General features: G+C 40.4%; 2 protein-coding genes across 5 annotated transcripts in view; both read left to right on the forward strand.

Moving 5' to 3' along the window:
• JADE3 (jade family PHD finger 3) overlaps window positions 1-170 on the forward strand; it is a 138,694-nt gene extending 138,524 nt beyond the window's left edge. The window contains exon 12 of the mRNA XM_032475918.1: window positions 39-170. The gene's annotated coding sequence lies outside the window, so the exon portion shown is untranslated. The remainder of the gene's footprint in view (window positions 1-38) is intronic.
• Window positions 90-14,415, forward strand: RGN (regucalcin). Of its 4 annotated transcripts, none has more exons than XM_032475922.1 (7): window positions 90-222; window positions 1,953-2,134; window positions 4,151-4,333; window positions 10,482-10,697; window positions 12,412-12,543; window positions 12,906-13,060; window positions 13,987-14,415. In XM_032475922.1, exons 2-7 carry the CDS (start codon window positions 1,966-1,968, stop codon window positions 14,035-14,037), a joined length of 906 nt encoding a protein of 301 aa, XP_032331813.1. In that variant the 5' UTR covers window positions 90-222; window positions 1,953-1,965; the 3' UTR covers window positions 14,038-14,415. The 4 variants fall into 4 exon arrangements, with proteins under 4 accessions (XP_032331813.1, XP_032331812.1, XP_014416808.2 ...); XM_032475921.1 differs by lacking the exon at window positions 90-222 and adding an exon at window positions 257-1,016 and having other exon boundaries at window positions 1,956-2,134; XM_014561322.2 differs by lacking the exon at window positions 90-222 and adding an exon at window positions 1,048-1,603.
• Window positions 14,416-21,332: the final 6,917 nt, after the last annotated feature.

A 21,332-nucleotide genomic window follows, 5' to 3' on the forward strand; every position in this document is an offset into this window, starting at 1 on the left:
ATCAGAGATAACCTTTAGCTATCCGTCCAAACTCCAAGGCTTAGGTCCGCTGGGCTCGAAGCCTCTGCCCCGCCGCCCTGCCCGGGTGGCTCTGCTGGATTCTTGCAGCCGCGAAGGAGGGGAAGGCGTGGGGGTGCCGGTACCCAGCCCCACCCCCAGCCCCAGCCCGGGCCGCCGTGCTCGGCCACCTGACCTCCGAGCCGCCTGCGAGTCACCAGCTTGGTGAGTGTCCGGGTTGAGCCCGCCCCCCAACCCCCTCCCCGGAGAGGGACCGTCTGGCGACAGCCAACTCCCCAAACCCGCGCGGCTGGAGGGAGACCGATCCTCTCTGCCACCCGGGCTGGGAACGGGCGGGCGCGATCTTCAGCTCCCCGGGGCCCCGCAGTCACCCAAGGCCGCAGCCGCGCCAACGGCGGGTGCCAGGAGCCCCGGCCGCAGCGGTATCCCCGCGCAGCGCGGCCACCTGCCGCTGCGTCCCCGCCGGGCCACCGGTTCCGGGCCTCGGCCCCCTCTCGCAGTGCTCTCTGAAGCCGGGGCAGAAAACGGACACTTGCCAGCCCTTTCCTCCCTCCCCAACCCCGGCCCTCGCCTTGCACGACGGAGCGTGGGATTAAAAGCTGCTATTGCAAAAGTCCCGCATGTGACCTTGGGCCTTATCTCAGATTGATAGCAGGAAGATCTTTGGAGCCTTTGACAATTTTTAACAGCCAGTGAGGACTGCGAATGCTCCGGCGCCAGCAGGCAGTATTTGGGAATGATGTCAGCTGTGAGTTTCTTTAAAAAAAAAAAAAAAAAAGGCGGTTTACTGAAGGAAATATTAAATCAAAGATTTTTCCCTTTTACCCCTATCATTAATTTACCCATCCATGCATGGGACCACTGACTTCAAATCAGTTAGTTGTCAGGGAAAAGGATGAAGACGCAGGCAATTTTGATCACCATCAGGGCAGAGCTGGGGAAAGAGAGAAGGCTCTTGAAAGTTACCTGCGTTTTCCTCTCCCACATGGGTTTCTTAGGTAAGGATTCTTTTTTTCTTTTCCGATAAGTTTTCGTTTTCTTCTACCTGTTCCCCAGTCACAGCCAGCAGAGAATGTTCCTGCCTCTGGAGTTCAAGACTCCTTGCCACACTGGCCCAGTGCCTTCCTAGGCAGCGAGAACTAACTGAGGGGCTGTCAGTTCCTACAATGATGCCCCTACAATGTCCTTTTCTCCCCCTTTTCCACTGTCTGAATTTGAAAATGGATGTTAGTTCTATTTAGTGCATTACCACTGGTGGGCATATTTCTAAAAATGCAGCTCAGAAAAATGCAGAGCAGGAGACTCTGGCCTTTGAGCAGTCAGAGAAGGCAACCCACAACATCCACAGATAGGGAAGGGCGGCAGGAGAAGGTGACCCTGCAGACGCCCAGAGGGGCCACCAATGAGGGAGCTGCCCGCCCCCTGACCTGCCCTGGGGGCTAGAATGCTGACATAAAGGGAGCCTTGCCTTGTCTGAACAGCCAGCTCTCTCTGAGGGTCACAAGCGCCAAGGTGTGGGTTTTGGAGTGTTGCTTTCTCTCTCCCTCTCTTTTTTCAAGAAAGCTTGGGGGAAAAAAGAGTGCTGGTAAGTTGACTGAAGATGTCTTGTGTTATGGCCTATCCGCTCTTCCTTCTTTCTCATACGTCTCCTCCTGTTACATTACATATTTTGTTCTGATCTGGGGAAAGTGTCCAGCCTTTCCAGTTCTAATTTTAAAAGCTCAGTCCCCAAAACCAATTCTTAAGGAATATGAAATATTTGAGTAAAACAGAGCTAAAGGTAAAAAAAAAAAAAAAGAAGAAGAAGAAGAAGAAGAAAAGAAGAAAGAAAAAAAAAACCTGTCTGTATTGGGATCTGACCGGGGTCTTAAGCCAGGTGTTTCGCTGAATTTGCTCCATGAGATGACATTTCATTTTGTCTCTGTTGCCTTCAGTAGATCTCCCCCCATGACAATGTCTTCCATTAAGATTGAGTGTGTTTTGCGGGAGAACTGCCGCTGCGGTGAGTCTCCAGTGTGGGAAGAAGCATCCAAGTCTCTGCTCTTCGTAGATATTCCCGCAAAAAAGGTTTGCCGGTGGGATTCACTCAGTAAGCAAGTGCAGCGAGTGATTGTGGGTAAGGACAAAGGCTGGGCTCGGATCTGCCCAGTCAGCCATCTCTTCCCCGGGGGAGGGGGCGGTCACCTAATACGTCGTTCCTCCAGGACCTTCTTGGTAAAATGTACTGAATATGCTTTAAAACTCTTGGCTTGTCATCTTTTCTGTGTCCCCCTCTTTGATCCAGGAGTAGATTCTGGATGGTCAATACCGTCCTCTTCATTGCTGGTCCCGGGCAACATTCTCCATTTTGTTTTGGAAGATGAGTCATGGTAGGATTTTTCCTTAATACCTTCAAATAACAGCGTTGAAAGTCGGAGACCTGGTTTGTGGCACAGCAAAGGCCCTCTACCATGGATCAGGCCAAGACCTTAGTTTGCAGAAAAATAACAGCTGTATCCCTTCTTTGAATGTGCAGAGAAGAGCTCTTATAAAGCATTAACCAGGACTTTCTGTTCACTGTGCAAGATAAGATGCATGAAGGAATTTCGAGTGCATTTGAGTGTGATTCTGTTTATGGCCCTGGGATTTCCAGAGGAGGGGTTTATCACATTCTATAGCCCAAGGGTATGGGGCTTGACAAGCAATCAAGATGTTTATTTTCATTATTGCATTCATGGGAAAGAGATACCAGGAACCCTTGTGACCTTAGGATATTCTCTCTCTCAACCCAGAAATGGGGACTTCAAACATTTTTTTTAATTGAAGCATAGTCAGTTACAATGTGTCAATTTCTGGTGTATCATCAGTCTAGTGAAACAAGCCAGAAAGAGCAATGAAAATATCATATGATATCAAACTCTTCTTTTAATGAGAGAGAACAGCTTTTAATTCACCCGGGACATGACTGTGGCTAGAGGCAAAGTGACTAACCCTCTGTGATCAGAGTGGGAGGAGGGACCCATCACCTTCCCTAGTCTCTCTTTCCCAGCACGCACAGATTAGGGGTAGATTCCTAGCCCTCTTCTGCAAAACAAAACAAAACAAAAAAACCATGGAAAGGCCTTGCAGTGTCAGCAGTAGCTTAAAAGCTAACAGAAGCCTCAGGCCACAGGTTGGGATCCCTGATGAGAATGTTACCCTCCTAATAGTGTCCGGCACCTGCCCTGGGATTCAATGGCTTGAATCAACTTCTGTGCAGGGCTTTTAGTGAAGAGTTGCTCCCAAAGAACCCAGCATCTTGCACTGAATAGGTGCTTAGGGAATGTTTTCAAGACCCATTCTGATAAACTAATTACCTCACCATGGTAATCAGTCTCTCCACTTAAAAAATAAGAGGTTTTCTTATACTTGGAAAAATAATTAAACCCAGAAAACCTTAAATTTAAATATATAAAATGTGGTATAATGAAGTGATTTTTTTAATCACTGCAGCTACATTTCTACTATTTTTTTAATCAAATTTGTTTCTATTATTTTTTTAATTCTATTATTTTTTAATCTATTATTTTTTACTTGATTTGAGAAACAATTTTCAATTCAATACATAGGAAAGAGAGCCCCTTAAAAAAGATGAGTCCTAATTGAGAAAAAAAAAAAGACAAGTCCTGTGTTGGAGGGAGAGAGAGATGTCACAAAATCTAGTTGCTGGAACTAAACAGTTTGTGTCTCTGAATTTTCTGAAGATCAGGCAAATTGAGCATCGCTTGCTCTGTGACTAGGGCTCTGGTTCACTCCCCCCTCCCACCCCACCCCCATTAGCAACCTCTCCTCTGAACTTGCGGTGGCGCCTGCCCCAGTGTATGGTGGCTGCTGTGGTTTGACTTCTCTGCTTCTCCCATTAGACTGGGAGCTTCCAGAGGAATTGGGTTTCCTTCATCTTTCAACCTCTGCTGCCCAGAACGGCATATGGAGTTTATGCTCAACGAATATACTCAGTGATGTAGCTTTCACTACTCAACAGAAAGAAAGGAGCGCTCCCAATCGTCAAAAGAGCTGCATCCCCTTAGAGATGCCAGGTGACCTCCTGGCCGCAGGGTGCTGCTGGACCACAGGACGGTAGCCTGCACCCTGACTACTGCTTTTGCCTCTGCAGATGCCCCAGTCAGCTCTGTGGCCCTTCGCCAGTCGGGAGACTATGTCGCCACCGTTGGAACAAATTTCTGTGCTTTGAACTGGGAAAATCAGTCAACACTTGTCTTGGCCACAGTAGATAAAGACAAGAAAAACAATCGATTCAATGATGGGAAGGTGGATCCCGCTGGGAGATACTTTGCTGGTATGGGTTATCTTTATCACCTACTTACTGAGCTTTGGTGAAGACCAGAATAGGACTTTTGGGGGGGGGGGGGTGGTAATTAGGTTTATTTATTTATTTACTTTTAATGGAGGTACTGGGGACTGAACCCAGGACCTTGTACATGCTAAGCATGCGCTCTACCACTGAGCTACACCCTCCTACCCCCGGAATAGGACTTAAAAAAGTCTCACAGCTGCAGTGGTAAGAGAATTATTCATAATGAGTCTTGAGTTCTTCTCTTATAACTAACTACTTGAGTCACTTGTATCCAAAAAAAAAAATCAATGAGAAAAATTTCATAGCTATTCCTTTCAATTTCTATCTCTAGCAGACTAAAATTTGTACGGTATTTTGGTAGTTTCAATGAGTTTTTAAATAGAGGTTGTGTTGTTGTTGCTGTTTCAATTGAAAATAATTTCAAATTTACAGGGGCAAAAAATGGTAAGAACAGAACAAACAACTCCTGTACATAGATTCACCTGTTGTCAACATTTCGTTCCATCTGTTCTCTCAATAGTTATAAACATTTTTCTCTACGATTGTTTGAAAATAAGCTGCATATATCATGTGCCTTTACCTCTAAAATATTTCGGTGTGACTTTCCCAAGAAAAAAAAAAGACACGTTCTTGTATGACCACCGTACAGTTATCAACTTCAAGACGTTTAACGTTATACAGTCATTGTGTCTGATGCACTATCTGTATCCCAGTTGTGTCAATTCACCAGATAATATCTTTTAGAGCATCCCCCTTACCCAGTATAGGATCCAGTCTAGGATTATATATTGTATTTAGCTGTCATTCTCTTTAATCTTCTCTCATCTGGAACAGGACATAGCGTTTCTTTGTGTGGTTTTTTTTTTATGACATTGCCATTTTTGAAGAATACAGTCCTACCCAACTCTCCTCTTTGTTCATAGAATATTCCTCATGTTCCTTATGTTTTTGTGTTTGTCTCATGTTTCCTGGTGATTAGATTGATGCTCTACGTTCATGGCTAGAATCACCGCATAGGTGATGCTCTGTCCTTCTCAGGGTATCCCATCTGGATACCATCTGTCCTTCGTCGGTGATGTTAGTTTTAATCACCCAGTTGAGGTCTTGGATTTCTCCACTCCATTGTTACTATTTTTAATTGCAATTTATAAGCATTTTGTGGGGTTTGTTAGTGATCTATTGCTGTGTAACAAATTACCCTGAGATTTAGTGGCTTAAAATAACAAACATTTATTATCTCACATAGTTTCTGAAGGTCAAGATTCTAGGTGCCTTAGCTGGATAGTTCAAGGTTACGTCATGAAGTTGCAGTCAAGGTGTTGGCTGGGGCTACAGCCTTGGAAGGATCTGGAGTTTCTGAAGGGGCCTGGAGGGTTTGCTCCCAAGCTCACTCACATGGGGGGTGGCAGGAGGCTTCAATTTCTTACCACATGAGCTTCTCCAGAGGGCTGTCTGGGACATGGCTTCCCCTAGGGCCAGCGATGAGAGAGAGAGGACACCCAAGACGGAAGCTACAGTCATAACCAATCTCAGAAGTGACATAACATCACTTTGCCATGTGCCATTGGTCATACAGTTATGGGGGGGGGGGACTAGACAAGGGTGTAAATACTGGGAGGCAGGGACCATGAGGGGCCATCCAGGAGGCTGGCTGCAACGTGGGGAGATACTTGAAGTCCAAGCAAGGATCCTGGTCCTCATCAAAATTTCTCCCTTAGGTTTTCCATTCCTTGATGATTCTTGCCTGAAGCCATCTTTATTATGATGGCTACAGAATGACATATACAGCTTTAAATGAATTTTAACTCTAGTTTGAAATGAAATAATGCATTTCACATTGAATTCTCATTTACCTCCCATCCTAACAACCCTGTAGTTAGCCAAAGTGGATTCTAAATCCCTGCTGTTTCCACCTCCCCATTCTGCCCCTCACATCATCAGCCATGCTGTCCTGGCTCCATTCACTTTCAACACAGAAGGTAGGTGAGATCTGGGCAGCTGGCTGTGGATTGATTCCCACCTGCTTGGACTTTAAACAACCAAAGATATAGACCAGGACAGGTTGAAAGATTAGAGATGAGAATCCGTTGGAAGCCCTTCTGCCAGTAATGAATGCGGGATGGAGAAATATGATTGGATACCCTACCTCCTGTTGAAATTGATTTTCTCTCTCCCTTATGACTACAAGTTTACAGCTCTGTGGCTCTTGGTAAGACAAAATTAAAATGTCAGAGGCCTGAGTTCTTAGCCTGGAGTCCCTAGTTTTTAACCTGTGCCCTCTTGAGACCCCTTAAAATTGTAGGCATCATTTTGCATCTGTCAGAAGCATCTGAGAACCCCTTTCTAGAGCAAGCCCATAGACTTCAGCAGACATTGAGCGCTGTCCATGGCCCAGAAAATGGTGGGGTCATCTGATCATCTAGATGGCGTCTCTCAGTCTTGGGTAATACCCTGAAGGTGTCCCCACACCCAAGGCCTCACTATGAGATAATGATGTCTGGGCTCACTATGAGATAATGATGCATAAACCAGGGCTCCAGGTTGTCCCTTCACACCAAGGAAGAGCCCTTTCCAAGCAGCGGAGGTATTCACATTCACGTTCCAGGCATCTCTTTTCCTTAAGGCAGATAGCGGGGAAGGGAGTGGGCGGGGCCAGAATATTAATGAAAGAAACCCAACTGCCTTATAGCAGAAAACAGAGAGGGAGGATTTATCCTGTCTTGCTTGCTATTCAGGCTTCCAAGTTTCAGTCCATTTTCCTCTGACTCATTCTTCTTTCCAATGGAGCACAGTATAGTAAATGAGCCTTCCAGTTTCTTCAGGATGTCAAAAATCTGTTCTGTCCCCTGAGATCACACTCAGGTCTATCTAAGTGACTATTCCGTGGGCACTTGTGAGGAATGTATCTTCTGCTGTCTTTGAATGGGATGTTCTGTAAATGTCACTTAGATCCAGTTGGTTGATGGTGTTCAGTTCTGCTGTTTCTTTGCTGATTTTCTATGTACTTGTATCAGTTATTGAGAGAGGGATGCTGACATCTCCAACCGTCATTATGGATTTGTCTGTTTCTCCTTTCAGTTCTGACTTTTGCTTTGCATATTTTGAAGCTCTGTTGTTAAACACACATGCATTTAGGATCATTATGTCTCCTTAGTGAAGTGACCATTTTCACCGTATCTAGTACCCCTATTTACCTCTGGTAATTTTCTTCCCTCTTAATCTATTTTATTTTGTCTGACATTAACATAGCCTCTACGCGGTTTTCTTTTAACATTTGCATAGTATACATCTTTTTCCATTCTTTTACTTTTAAGCTACCTATATCATTATATTTGAACTGAGTTTCTTGTTGGCAGTGTATGGTTCTATTTTCAAAAACAATTTATTCTGGCAATCTCTTTCTTGATGTGTTTAGATTATTTACATTTAATATAATTATTGATATGCTTTGACTTAGATCTACCATTTTACTATTTGTTTTCTCTTCTCTCCCTCTGTATTTTTTGTTCCTCTGTTTCCCCTTTCCTGACTTTTTTGGGGGTTATTTGAACATTATTTAGAATTCAATTTTAATTTATTTATTGTGATTTTTCACTATATCTCTCTGTATAGATTTGTAAGGGTTCCTGAAGGGATTGCAAAATGTATGGTTAACTTTTCACAGTCTATCTAGAGCCAATATTTTACCACTGTAATTGGTAATCACTCATTTATGTTATAGTTGTCTTTATACACATAGATTGAAAACCCAATGAGAAAGTGTAATTTTTTTAACATTTAAAAACATTTTTTTAATTAAAAAAAAATTGGGGGTTGGGGGATATTAGGTTTGTTTGTTTGTTTATGTATTTATTTATTTATTTTTAGAGAAGGTGCTGGGGATTGAGCCCAGGACCTCGTGCATGCTAAGCATGTGCTCTACCACTTTGAGCTATACCCTGTCCCCTCAGAAAATGTAATTTTTGCTTTCGATCATCAGAAATATTTTAAAGCACTAAAGGGAAGAATAGTCTATGATATTTACTCAAATATTTACTCTTTCTATTATTCCTTCCTTTAGCAATTCTTTTAGGACAGGTCTGCTGGCTATGAATTCTCTTAGTTTTACTTCATAGGAGAATGTCTTTATATCACCTTCATTTTTGAAGGATATTTTCACTTAATATAGAATTCTAGGTTGACACTTTTTTTTCTTTCAACAAATTAAAAAGGTCACTTCCTTCTGACTGCCACAGTTTCTCATGAAAAATCAACACTCATTGAAATCATTATTCTCCTAGATGTAATATGTCATTTTTCTTTCATTGATCTCGAGGATTTCTATTTAACGTCAGTTTTCAGAGATTTGATTATGATGTATCTAGGTGTAGGTTGCTTTGGGTTTTTAATCCTGTTTGGGATTTACTCAGCTTCTCAAATCTATAGTTTTGTGCTTTCCACCAAACTTGGAGAGTTTTGAGCCATTACTTCAAATATTTTTTGGCCCTGTATTTTTTCTCCTCTTCTCTAGGAATCCAATGACACATCTGTTAGCCCTTTTATTGTTATCCTACAGGTCCCTGATGCTCTGTTCTTTTTTTTTTTTTTCAGTCTATTTTCTCCGTTGTTTAGACTGAATCATTTCTATTGATCTAGCATCTGACTGTATCCTCTGTCATCTCTATTCTGCTATTGAGTCCATCCAGTGGTTTTTTTTTTTATTTCATTGATTTTATTTTTCAGTTCTAAAATTTTCACTTGGATATTCTTTATATCTTCCACTTCTTTGCTGCCATTTGGAGTTTTAAGACTTTACAAATTGTTCATTTGAGCATTTTCATCAGAGCTGCTTTGGTCTTTGTCAAATAATTCCAACATCTGTGCTGTCTCATTTTCTGCGTGTGTTGATTCTTTTTCCTGCACAAGTTGAGATTTTCATGCTCCTTTGTGTTGCCAAGTGATTTTGGATTGTATCCTGAACATTTTGACTGTTACATTATGGGACGCTGAGTCTTGTTTAAATCCTATGGAGAACGTTGATGTATTTGTTTTAGTAAGTAATCTGTATGTTTAGGTTCAGACCACAAGTTCCCACCTGCTTTCTATTAGGTGCCATTAGGATCTGTCCCACATGTGTGCCACGCAGTGGTCAGTCTGAGACCTAGAATTAGTTCTATCCATCAGCTACGTTTTCCAAGGCTTTGGTGTGCTAATTATAATCAGATCCAAGCATATACAAGCAGAAGTGAGCCCAAGAGATCACAAACAGCTTTACAGGGTTGCCTTTCTGACCAATGTCCCTCTTCACTATCTTCTAGTACTTTCCAATTTCCTGGAGCTCTCCTTTTCATTCCTCCAGCAAGAAACCACCCACTTCCCTGGCAGGAGGAGAGAGAGAGAGAGAGAGAGAGAGAAAGAAAACATGAAAGCAACAGTGTCTGACTCTGCCCTTTCATCCCTGAAGCTTCACTGAATAGAGAGGAATGTCCCCTTCCCTCAGAGTTTTGATTCCTGTAGTTTTCTGTCGCGGGCCCCCTCCCTCCCTTTGCTACCCTGGCTGCAGAATTGCCTGGGGACTGGTGCATGAGAAACTGGAGAAAAAGAAGTGGAAAATAACCAGGGGATTTCTTCCACTCTCTCCCTGAGCCTCAGGAGCGTTTCTGCTCCTTGAGCCAGATAGAGAGGGTTTCTCTTGGCTCGCTCTCTGTCTGCACTACAGCGCTCACTTCCAAGTTTCAGGCTGGATTGAGTTCAGGCTGGGACAGACTGGAGGATAAAAATGGAGAACTCGCCACCAGTTAGGTGATACTTCAAATTCTGTGTTCTTCTCTGAGCTGCCTGACACCGACTTGTCCGAGTTCTCAAATAGCTACACCATGCATTTTGCCCAGATCTTAAGAGTTGTGCTCAGTGGGAGAAAATGAGTTTGGTGCAGATGTCTGGAACCAGACCCTCTCAGGGTAGTTTTAATTTGCATTATAAGCAAGGTTAGTTATCATTTTGGGGGGAAAAAAACCCATAGGACCCAGATTGGGACTGCATAATAATTTACTTGATTTCATCATGGGGAAGGAGTCTTGGCGAAAGAAGACGGTATAGTGTGTAGGTGGGATGCTGTGTGGCTGAGCTCGGTACCCTTGGGTTTTTGTAGGCACCATGGCTGAGGAAACAGCTCCAGCAGTTCTGGAGCGACACCAAGGGTCCCTGTACTCCCTCTTTCCCAACCACCACGTGGAAAAGTACTTTGACCAGGTGGACATCTCCAATGGCTTGGATTGGTCTCTGGACCACAAAATCTTCTATTACATCGACAGCCTGTCCTACTCTGTGGATGCCTTTGACTATGACCTGCAGACAGGAAAGATCTGTATGTACTTTTTCATTATTTTTCTTCAAATTGCTGGCATTTGGGGGGGGGGTTGGGGAGGTAATTAGGTTTATTTATTTATTTACTTTTTTTTTTTAAGAGGAGGTACTGGGGATTGAAACCAAGACCTCATACATGCTAAGCATGCGCTCTACCATTTTGAGCTATACCCTTCCCCTGCTGGTATTTTTTTTTCATATGTATGTGACTAGTGAGTTGCCTCTCCCCAACCCATGTGAAACAATCCTTATTTGTCAAATAGAGAACTGTCCAATGTTATGATTCCAGTATTGTAATGATTACGCAGGCTATGCCACCTGTCATGTCATGGCTCTCAACACAACTCAGTTTGACCACAATTGGCATAATATGGTTAGCTCCTTAATCCTCTCTTGCAACTCTCACTAGAAAGAGGCTGACTTTAAAATGGGTCCTGTTCTACCAACAGATGCTTCAAGACAAAATAATATACAGCAGAACAGGACAAAAGAATAAAAAATTAGACTTCAGGGTTGATATTTCTTATTCGTACTTTAGTTAACTCTAGGCAAGTACTCAAAGACAAGTTAACAACCTTTCCAAATGGAAAAGGAAAAAAAAGTAATTACAGATTGCTCAACTCCATCAGTGGGCTCTGAATGAGCCATGGTTAGAAACTGGGAGGGAAGGAATTATTGGGACGAATTTAGAAGGGAGTGCTTGAAACTTTCATGAAAGGTGCCAAACCACAGGAGCAAAACCAATCAGAAAAATGACGTGGAAAAAAATCGTAAGACTTCCGTGTAGATTTAATCAGAGGCAAACTATTCCAACACAGATGTTTTGCTTTGAAATATGTAGCGCTCTTTTTCATGACTGTTTTTACCCATTTTACTTACATGAGGTTTTAACATTTTTTTTTCCATCATACCTCAATCTGGTTACTGTAATGACCTGGCTTTTGTAGTATAAATTTCCTTTGGATTTTGATGTTTATTTCTTGTCTATTATGATTCCCCCTTTAAGGCCATCCAGCTGGTTTTGGAATACCTTTCAGAAATGAGCTCTTCTAATATTTAGTTTTGACAAGATGATCTTGGAGCAGTTAGTCAGGCAGAAACAGAACTCAGACATCTTACTAGTTTTTGTGCGTGAGCTGTTCACATAGCCTTCTAGATCTTGGAGTTAATCAAAGTAGGCATTTTTGTAAATAAAACAGCAAGGTCTAACTGCAGACTGAAGTGTATCTGAGGTGGGCATGCAGGGCTTTGGCTCAGATCAGCCTCAAAAAGAAATTTATTTTTTAATGGAGGTGCTGGGAATTGAACCCAGGACCTCGTGCATGCTAAGCGTGTGCTGTACCACTGAGCTATGCCCTCCCCCATAAAAAAAGATCCTTTTTTTTTTTTTTAAAGAATTCTCCTTTCTTTTTTGTCTCCTTCTCTGAATGCTTAGACAGCTGTGTCTGTACCCAAACTAAAGGGAGTGAATCCACCCAAAATCCAGCAGTAAAAATCCTTTGTTGAGGGCTACCCACTCCTGTTTCTAGACATTTTTAGAATTAGGAATCCTCCTAAATCATCCTGCCTGTAGTGCCCACATGCCAGACCATGGATAAGCAGAAGTGGTCAGTATTTATAATCAACTTGACTGCTTATTGTTTGATGCTCAGTATTGAGTAGCCTGTTGTTTTGGGGTGTGTGTGTGTGTGTGTGTTTGTTTGTTTTTACCATAGCCAACCGCAGAAGTGTTTACAAACTGGAGAGAGAAGAACAAATCCCAGATGGAATGTGTATTGATGTTGAGGGAAAGCTCTGGGTGGCCTGTTACAATGGAGGAAGAGTGATTCGTCTGGATCCTGAGACAGGTAGACCCACAGCAAAATGAATAATCCCCGTTATGTCTAGAAAATACCAGACCTTAAGGGGCTGGAGAAACTTCATTACTAATAAAGTTATATAGAGATATATTCAAAGGTCTCAATTGGATGATTTTGGGAATAAATGCCAAAGATAGAGCCCAAAGTTTATTGGTTGGAACTTTTTTCCTGTAGAAGGTAAGTCTTTTTGCTCAAAATAAATTAATTGTTAGGGAAATGAAATACCTCGGTGAATTCTGACCTCCAGATCTCCTTGGAACCTCCCTATTGCTCCGCAAGGGGTCCCGAAATGATGCATGGGTTGGAAATTTGCTAGAGATAGACTTTGAACGAAATATTTGGTGATCTAGGGAAAAGACTCCAAACTGTGAAGTTGCCTGTTGATAAAACAACCTCATGCTGCTTTGGAGGAAAGGATTACTCTGAAATGTACGTGACCAGCGCCCGGGATGGGCTGGACTCTGAGGATCTTCTGCGGCAGCCTGAGGCTGGTGGAATTTTCAAGGTGAACTGGCTATTTTATTTTGATGGGGAGGTGGGAGATCTTCAGTTAAGCAACTGAGTGATTATTGCTTCTTTGTACTTCCTAAACACAATTCTATTTGGCATTTTAAGCTCATCATGCTACATTTAAAAACATCTTATAAATTTTCTAGGCCTTAAGTAATCTGAAGTCCAGGACAATGTGTCTAGCCTACTTTGTACAGTACTTAAAAATATTTTTTTTTGGCTTCATCAGTGTTTGTTGAAATTCTATAAATTGGTAGAACAGGCTTGGAAAACCAGTGTTTGAAATATGTTTATAAGATTAGTTGATTGTTTTGGTGTCACAAGAATATTTTCAAGTTCTTAACTTTTTTTTTGGCAATGAAGTGAACACTGATAACAATGATAGACCTGGCTGATACAAACCACTATGTACAGAATAAACAACAAGGTCCTACTGTATAGCGCAGGGAACTGTATCCAATGGCTTGTAGTAACCTGTAATGAAAAAGAAAAATATATATATATTAATATATATGTATATACTGAATCACTGTGCTGTATACCAGAAGCTAATATAGTGTTGTAAATCAAAAACTTAAAATTAAAAAAGAAACAAGAAAAAAAAGATAGATCTTTTGAGCTGAAAAGAAATGTAGAAATCATCCAGCTCAAACCCCTTTCATAACAGATGGGGAAATGATAGAAATAAATTCAGGTTTAAATCCAAGTTAGCTGTAAATGGTTGCTAGTTGGATTATTATCTATGCAAATAATTGGGTTGGACCATGAATAAATACCTAATCAAGCAACTCCTTTTTATGATAGGAAATAAAACAGGAATAACAGGTGGCTAAATATATTGTTGTGAATCATAAAAATGCTTTTGGAGACTACTTGTGAATTACTATGTGTCAGAGTTTCTCTCTTTTCTTTTTTTAACAGATAACTGGCCTGGGGGTCAAAGGAATTCCTCCCCATCCTTATGCAGGATGAGTGACAGGCTGTCTTTCCTAGTGGAGAAGACTCTGAAGACAACTAGAAAATTCTAGAGCTGAAATTTCAGTCTAGTTACCAAAAAAATAAAAAATAAAAGAAGAAGAAGAAGGAGCAATGATATTAACAGGATTAAATTTTTATTTACAATTTTTAAAATGGAGAGCATTTTTAACAAGGGGGGACAGGTGGTTTCGGTAACACATTATATAGAAATTTAAAGAGCTGTTCAGCTGTCAACCAGCCTCTTGATTCTTTGCAAATTGCTGGTGCCGTTGGGGGAGAGGGAAGGGACCGTGTCTGTTCTTTATTCCGCATTCCATACTTCCTATACCGAAAGCTTCAAGACGCTAATAAATAGTAATCTGGTAACGCTTATTATGATTTGGTCCTTTTTATTTCCACCATAATCTTATAAAACATGCTGCTATGCTAACCATACCTTCCTATAGGGTTATTTCACAAACTAAAATATTGCTGGTGGGTAAGAATCCTACACTTTGGCAAAAATCCATGGTTCCAAATGCCATCTAATAGATGTAAAAGTAATGTATCACTTTGGAAAGAATACTTTTTTTAAAAAATAGCCTTATTGAGTTATAATTGACCATATAGATATTTAAAGTATATAATTGGATAATTTGACATATATATACATTAATGAAACCAACAGCACAAGTAAGATAATGAATTTATCCATTACCCCCAAGACTGTCCCTATGTCCCTTTGTCATCCTTTCCTTTGGTCCTTCTGTATGCCTGCCCCCATCCCCAGGAAACCACTGGTCTGACTTCTGTCACTATAAATTCGCCTTAAAATTGGATAGTGTAATTTCTCCAACTTTTTTTCCCAAAAAATTGTTTTAGCTCTTTTACAGAAAAGAGCTGTATGGTCCCTTTGGCCTTCCATATACATTTTAGAATCAGCTTGACTATATCTACAAAAACAAAATCCGGTTGCAATTTGAATTGGAATTACTTTAAATCTGTAGAACAATCTGGAGGGAATGAGCAATTTTACCATTTGAAGTCTTCCAATCCATGAACATGGTGTGTCTTTCCAGTTATTTAGGTCTTCTTTGATTTCTTTCATCAGCATTTTGTAGGTTTCAGCCTACAGATCTTGTACATGTTTTGTTAGATTTCTCTCCAAGTATTTCATTTTCTGAAACTATTATAAATGTTATTATTATTTAAAATATTTTTTGTTTCCAATTGTTCATTGCTCATTTATGGAAGTATGACTGATGTTTGTAGGTTGACCTTGTACCTGATGACTGTTAATCTCACTTCTTAGCTCTTAAGAGTATCTCTATAGCTTCTCTGGGATTCTTTGGATATATAATCATGTCTTCTATGAGTAGACAGTTTTATTTTGTCCAATATGTACATGTTTATTTCTTTTTCTTGCCTTATTGAACTAAAGACTGCCAATAGTATGTTGAATAGGAATAGGAAGAGTAGGTATCATTGCCTTGTTCCCAATCTTAGGAGAAAGCAGACCATCTATCTTCATTAAATATGATGTTAGCTATAGGGTTTTTCGCAGATCCCCTTTCTCAGGTTGGGAAAGTTCTCCTCTAGTTTGCTGAGAGTTTTTAAATTATTATTATTATTCTCTTGGATGTATTTTATCAAATGTTTCTTCTGCATTTGTTGATATGACCATATGGTTTTTCTTCTTTAGACATTAACATGATAGATTTTTGCATTCCTGGGATAAACCCGCCTTGGTGATGGCATATTTTTTTTATATATATATTACTAAATTCAACCTTCTACAATTTCATTGAGGATTTTTGCATCTATGGTCATCAAAGATATTGGTCTCTGGTTTTCTTTATTTCTACTGTCTTGGTCTGGTGTTGATATCAGGGTAATACTGGCCTCAGAAAATGAGTTAGAAAGTGGTCCCTTCTATTCACTGGAAAAGATAGGGTCTATTTATTGTTCTTTTTTTTTTAATTTATTGTTCTTTATTCTTTACATATTTAGCAAAATTCATCAGTGAATTCATTTGGACCTGGAGATTTCTTTTTTAGAAAGTTTTTTTAAACTTTCTGTAATAATTTTAAGGCTACTCAGGTTATCTATTTAATCTTGGTGAGGTTTGGTAGTTTCTGACTTTTAAGGAATTGGTCATTTCCATAGAAGTTGTCAAATTTATCTGTGTAGAGTCGTTTGTAGTATTTAAATAATGTCTGTGAGGTTTGCAGTAACATCCCCCTTTTATCCCCTGATATTGGTTGTGTCTTCTCTTTATTCTTTGTCAGTCTTGCCAGAGTTTTATCAGTGTATTGATCTTTTAAAAGAACCAACTTTTGATTTCATTGATTTATCCTCGTATCTTCATGATTTTCTTCCTTCTGCTTTATTTGGATTTACGTTGCTCTTTTTCTAGCTTCTTTTTTGTTTTGTTTTTTGGGGAGGGGAGGGAGGTGGGAGGCAGGAGGCATAATTAGGTTTATTTATTTATTTACTTTTTTAATGGGGGTACTGGGGATTGAACCCAGGACCTTGTGCCTGCTAGGCATATGCTCTCACTGTGCTATACCCTCCCTCTTCTAGCTTCTTAAATTGGAATCTTAGATTATGAATTTGAGACATTTCTTCTTTTCTAAAACAAGCATTTAATGCTATAGTTTTTCCTCTCAGCACTGCTTTTTCTGCAGCCCACAAATACTGATTTCATTTTTTATTTTTGCTAAGTTCAAGAAACTTTCTAATTTCCTTGGAGACCTCTTCTTTGAGTGTGTTGTTTAATTTCCAAATGATTGGAGATTTTACTGTTATCTTTTTGGTATTGACTTCAGGTTTAATTCTATTATGGTCAGAGAGCATACTTTCTATAATTTCAATTCTTTGAAATTCATTAAAGTTTGATTTATGACCCAGGTTATGGTCTATCTTGCTAAGCATTCTACGTGCACTTGAAAAAAATGTGTATTCTGCTGTTGTGAGTGGAGCATTCTACAGGAGTCAGTTAGATTCAGTTGATGGTGTTGAATTTTATATCCTTCCTGAGCTTTTTTTAAAATTTTATTTTATTGAGTTATAGTCAGTTTAGAATGTTGTGTCAATTTCCAGTGTAGAGCACAATTTTTCAGTTATGCATGAACATACATATGTTCATTGTCGCATTTTTTTTTCGCTGGGAGCTACCACAAGATCTTGTATATATTTCCCTGTGCTATACAGGATAATCTTGTTTATCTATTCTATACATACCTGTCAGTATCTACAAATTTCGAACTCCCAGTCTGTCCCTTCCCACCCTCCTCCCCTCTGGCAACCACAAGTTTGTATTCTATGTCTATGAGTCTGTTTCTGTTTTGTATTTATGTTCATTCTTCCTGAGCTTTTGTCTTCTAGTTCTGTTAATTAGAAAGGAGCATTGAAATCTCCAACTATAACTTTGGATTTGTTTATTTCTCTATTCAGTTCTGACAGTTTGGGGTTTGTGTATTTTGGAACTCTGTTGTTAGGTGCTTTAGAGTTGTGTGTCTTCTTGGTGGATTGATTCTTCTTTAATATTTGATGTCTCTTTTTATCCCTGGTAATTTTCTTTACTCTAAAGTCTACTTTGTCCAGTTTCTTTTGGTTCATGTTTGCATAGTATATCTTTTTTTCCATCCTCTTACTTTTCAAGTACCTATATCACTGTATTTGAAGTTTCTTATAGATAGCTTATAGTTAGATCATTCTTTTTTATTGAAGTACAGTTGATTTACAATATTGTTTTAGTTTCAGGTGTAAGTTGGGTCATTTTTTAAATTTTCTGACAATCTCATGTTTCAATTGATGTGTTTAAACCATTTTCACTTGGTTAATTTCTGATATGTTTGGATTTAATCTGCCATTTTATTATTTGCTTTCTCTTCTCCCCCCTCCCCCCATTTATTGCTCCTGTTTGCCCTTCGCTGCCTTTTTCTGGATTGTTTGAACTTATTCTTGTATTTATCATGATTTTGACGATATGTATTTGCATTAAATTTTATGACTATTTTGGGGATTACAAAATACATAGTTAACTTTTCATAATCTATTTAGAATCAATATTTTACTACTTTAATTGGAATTTAAAAACCTTACCACCATATAGGTGCCTTTATCCTTCCTCCTTCGTGTTATAAGTGCATTATATACTATATCCATATATATTAAAAAGTCATCAGTATGTTTTGCTTTCCACTATCAAGCATGTGTTAAAGAACTCAAGAGAACAATAGTCTATTAAACTTACCATTTCTGTTGTTCTTCCTTCATTTCTGATGTTCCAAGTTTCCTTTCTATGTCCTTTTGATTGTCTGAAGAACTTCCTTGAGCAATTCTTTTAGAGCAGGTATGCTGTCTATAAATTCTCTTAGTTTTTTATGTAGGAGAATGCCTTTCTTTCACCTTCATTCCTGAAGGCTATTTTCACTGAATATGAACTTCATAATTGATAGTTCTTTTCTTTTAGCCTTTTAGGAGTTTTTGAATGTTGTGCCATTTCGTTCTGGCCCTCATGGTTTCTGATGAGAAATCTGCTAATGCTTTTTACCAAACTTGGGAAGTTTGAGGGGCCATTATTTCTTCAAATATTTTTTCCACCTCATGCTCCTCTTTCTGGGGCTCCAATTACTTGACTGTTAGACTTTTTGTTGTTGTCCCACAGTTTCCTGAAATTCTATTAATTTTTTTCAATATTTTTTCTCTCTTATTCAGTTGGATAATTTTTATTGATCTATCTTCAAGTTCGCTGGCTCTTTTCTCTGTTATCTCTAACTTGCTACTGAGTCCATCCAGTGATTTTTGTTGATGTTGTTATTTTATTTTTTAGTTCTAAAATTTCCATTTGGTTAATCTTTATGTCTTTTTTTCTGTTCTAGTACTTTCCATTTTAATATTTGTTTTGAGAATTTTCATGATTGCTCATTCAATCATTTTTATAATAGCTCTCTTAAAGTGCTTGGCAGATAATTCCAACATCTGCATTATCTCATTCTTGGCACCTGTTGATTGTCATTCTCCATTAGAATTGAACATTTCATTGTTCTTTGTATGCTGAGTAATTTTGGAATGTATCCTGGACTCTTTGAATATTACATTATGAGACTCTAGGTCTTATTTAAATCCTGTGGAGAATGTTGATATATTTGTTTTAGCAGACAATCCATAAGTACCATCCTGTCTTCTGTGAGTGTGTTTCCAGTGTCAGTTCAGTTTTCACAGGCTTTGCAGCGTTATTCAGGACTTTCCCATACATGTAGCACCCAATGGTCAGTCTGGGACCAGGAAAGAGGTCTAACATTAGCTCAGTTCTCAAAGTCTTAGGTATGTTTATCAGGATCCAGTCCATGCACATGCAGGTCAGGAGCTGGGAACAGCAACTCCATAAAATTGTTTATGAATGCCTGAGCTCAAACCCAACCTGCAAAGGCCTTTTCACTGGGGATCTCCAAGGAGCACAGTGGGCCTGAAGTCCCAGCCAGCCTCTCCCCCAGTCTTTACTGCCATCCACTAGTTATCTGATCTCTGCTTGGTCCTTTCCCAGCCTCATCTCTCAATGGAGTTCAGAGACCCAGAGTCTCATGTCTTCTGCTTGCTGGTGTGAGACCCCCAGCATTCCAAGAAGGATGTAGAGAGCTTTATTGTAGACCTTCGGAAGACTAGGAATGATCTGATACACAAAATAGTGCACCTTCTGCCTCTCCCAACTACAGCTGGCTAGCCCCATAACCCATTCACTTCCAGATAGTGAAAGTGTTGGAATGGCTGAGGAGGTAGGTCATTCAAGGTAGATCAGATGGTCATGGAATGTCTGAGGAGCTGCAGGGGCCAAGGTGGGGTGTCCTGAGGACTTTGAGGAGGAAATCTCCTGGAATTTCAGGTGATATGAAGCCCCTAGGGTGGCTCTCTCCAGGACCCAGGAACTCAACCTAGTGGGGCCCAGGCTCTAGCCTTCTTCCCTGGAAGTGGAAGCCTCCCCCACAACAAACATTAGAACTCTTGCACTATCTGGGTCTTTTCTGGCTAACTGACCAGGTGGCCATCTAGTCTACCAAACTTCTAAAACGACATCTGCTTGAGAGTGAATCAAGACATCTGGTTAACCTACAAACCCAGACTTAAGATCAACCCCCAAATCAGAACCTCTTGTCAAATCCCAAAGCAGGTCATCTGGTCATCCTGACTTACAAAAAGGCAATCTTTCATCATCCCTGTGGGTACCTACACATTTCTTGTTGGGTATACCAAGAATGCAAGGTCACTCTTTGCACAGTTTATTTTTCAGACTTGTGTTTATAGCAAGCTTCCTTGAAAAAATGAGGTAGTTATTTCCTTCCAGACCAAAAGCAGGTTTGTTGCTGTTCATTATAGGAGCAATTAATCCCCCACATTCAGTGTTCTTCTCCTATAACATAACCCAATATGTGCACAGGCATGCATGTAGGTCCATCTGTATTACTGCCTTCAAGAATCAGTTCAAACATCATGCTAGGATGCTGGCTACTGCTTTTGCTGCGAATAGTAAAGTTCTTTATCTCTAACCCAGAGTCTCATGTCTTCTGCTTGCATCCATGAAACAGGATAGCTTGTTAGCTTGCAAGTAGAGTTAAAAACCTCAGACCCTTTACAATTCTGGACATTGACTTGCACCCATTAGACACTGAATCCAAGGGCCTCAGGCTAGGCACTAACACTAGGCTTCTCATACCAAGCACTAAGTCCTGTCATCCCCCTGCCAGATACCAGCTTCCAACCTCTGCTGCCAGCTACCACTGCCCCAACTCCCCCTTCAGAGGCTAACTCCACAAAAATAGCTCCAGAACCTACGTCCTGCTTTTTTGCTTCAGAGACTAGGTTCCAGGCTTCCCACCAGAGGCCAAGTCCTGACCTCTCCAGCCAGAAATCAAGCCAAGACCTCTGCCTCCCAACCTGTGCCATGATCAACTACATTCCCCAGCCTTCCTTCCAGAGGCCAAATCTCCACTCCCCCTCCAGATGTTAAGTCCCAATTTCAGCTCCAGAATCTAAGTCCTCATTCTTAGTTATGAGATTTTCACTGCAGAAGTTTAGTCCCAACTTTCACAAGTGGCCACCAAAGCTGTCTAACCATCTGACTTCAACCAAGTATTTCATAATACCATGTCTCATGCAGAGAAGGAAAGAAAGGGGAGAGACTGGCAAAGGTAGACCCTGGAGTCTTACAGAGAACATAGAGCCATTTTAGGACTGATCCTGGGAAAACTAGGAACAATAAGAGGACCTGAGCAAGGCCTTCCTACCTTCTGTGACCAGTTGGTCTTTAG

Source organism: Camelus ferus, chromosome X (genome assembly GCF_009834535.1).
Source record: "Camelus ferus isolate YT-003-E chromosome X, BCGSAC_Cfer_1.0, whole genome shotgun sequence".
Lineage (NCBI taxonomy): Eukaryota > Metazoa > Chordata > Mammalia > Artiodactyla > Camelidae > Camelus > Camelus ferus.

What these genes read in the sequence shown, in the direction of transcription:
- RGN (XM_032475921.1), top strand. Translation starts at nt 871, where the DNA reads ATGGGACCACTGACTTCAAATCAGTTAGTTGTCAGGGAAAAGGATGAA. An exon ending in CTCCCACATGGGTTTCTTAG is followed by an intron (nt 1,017 to 1,955) that starts GTAAGGATTCTT and finishes TGCCTTCAGTAG; the next exon opens with ATCTCCCCCCATGACAATGT. An exon ending in AGGCTGGTGGAATTTTCAAG is followed by an intron (nt 13,061 to 13,986) that starts GTGAACTGGCTA and finishes TTTTTTTAACAG; the next exon opens with ATAACTGGCCTGGGGGTCAA.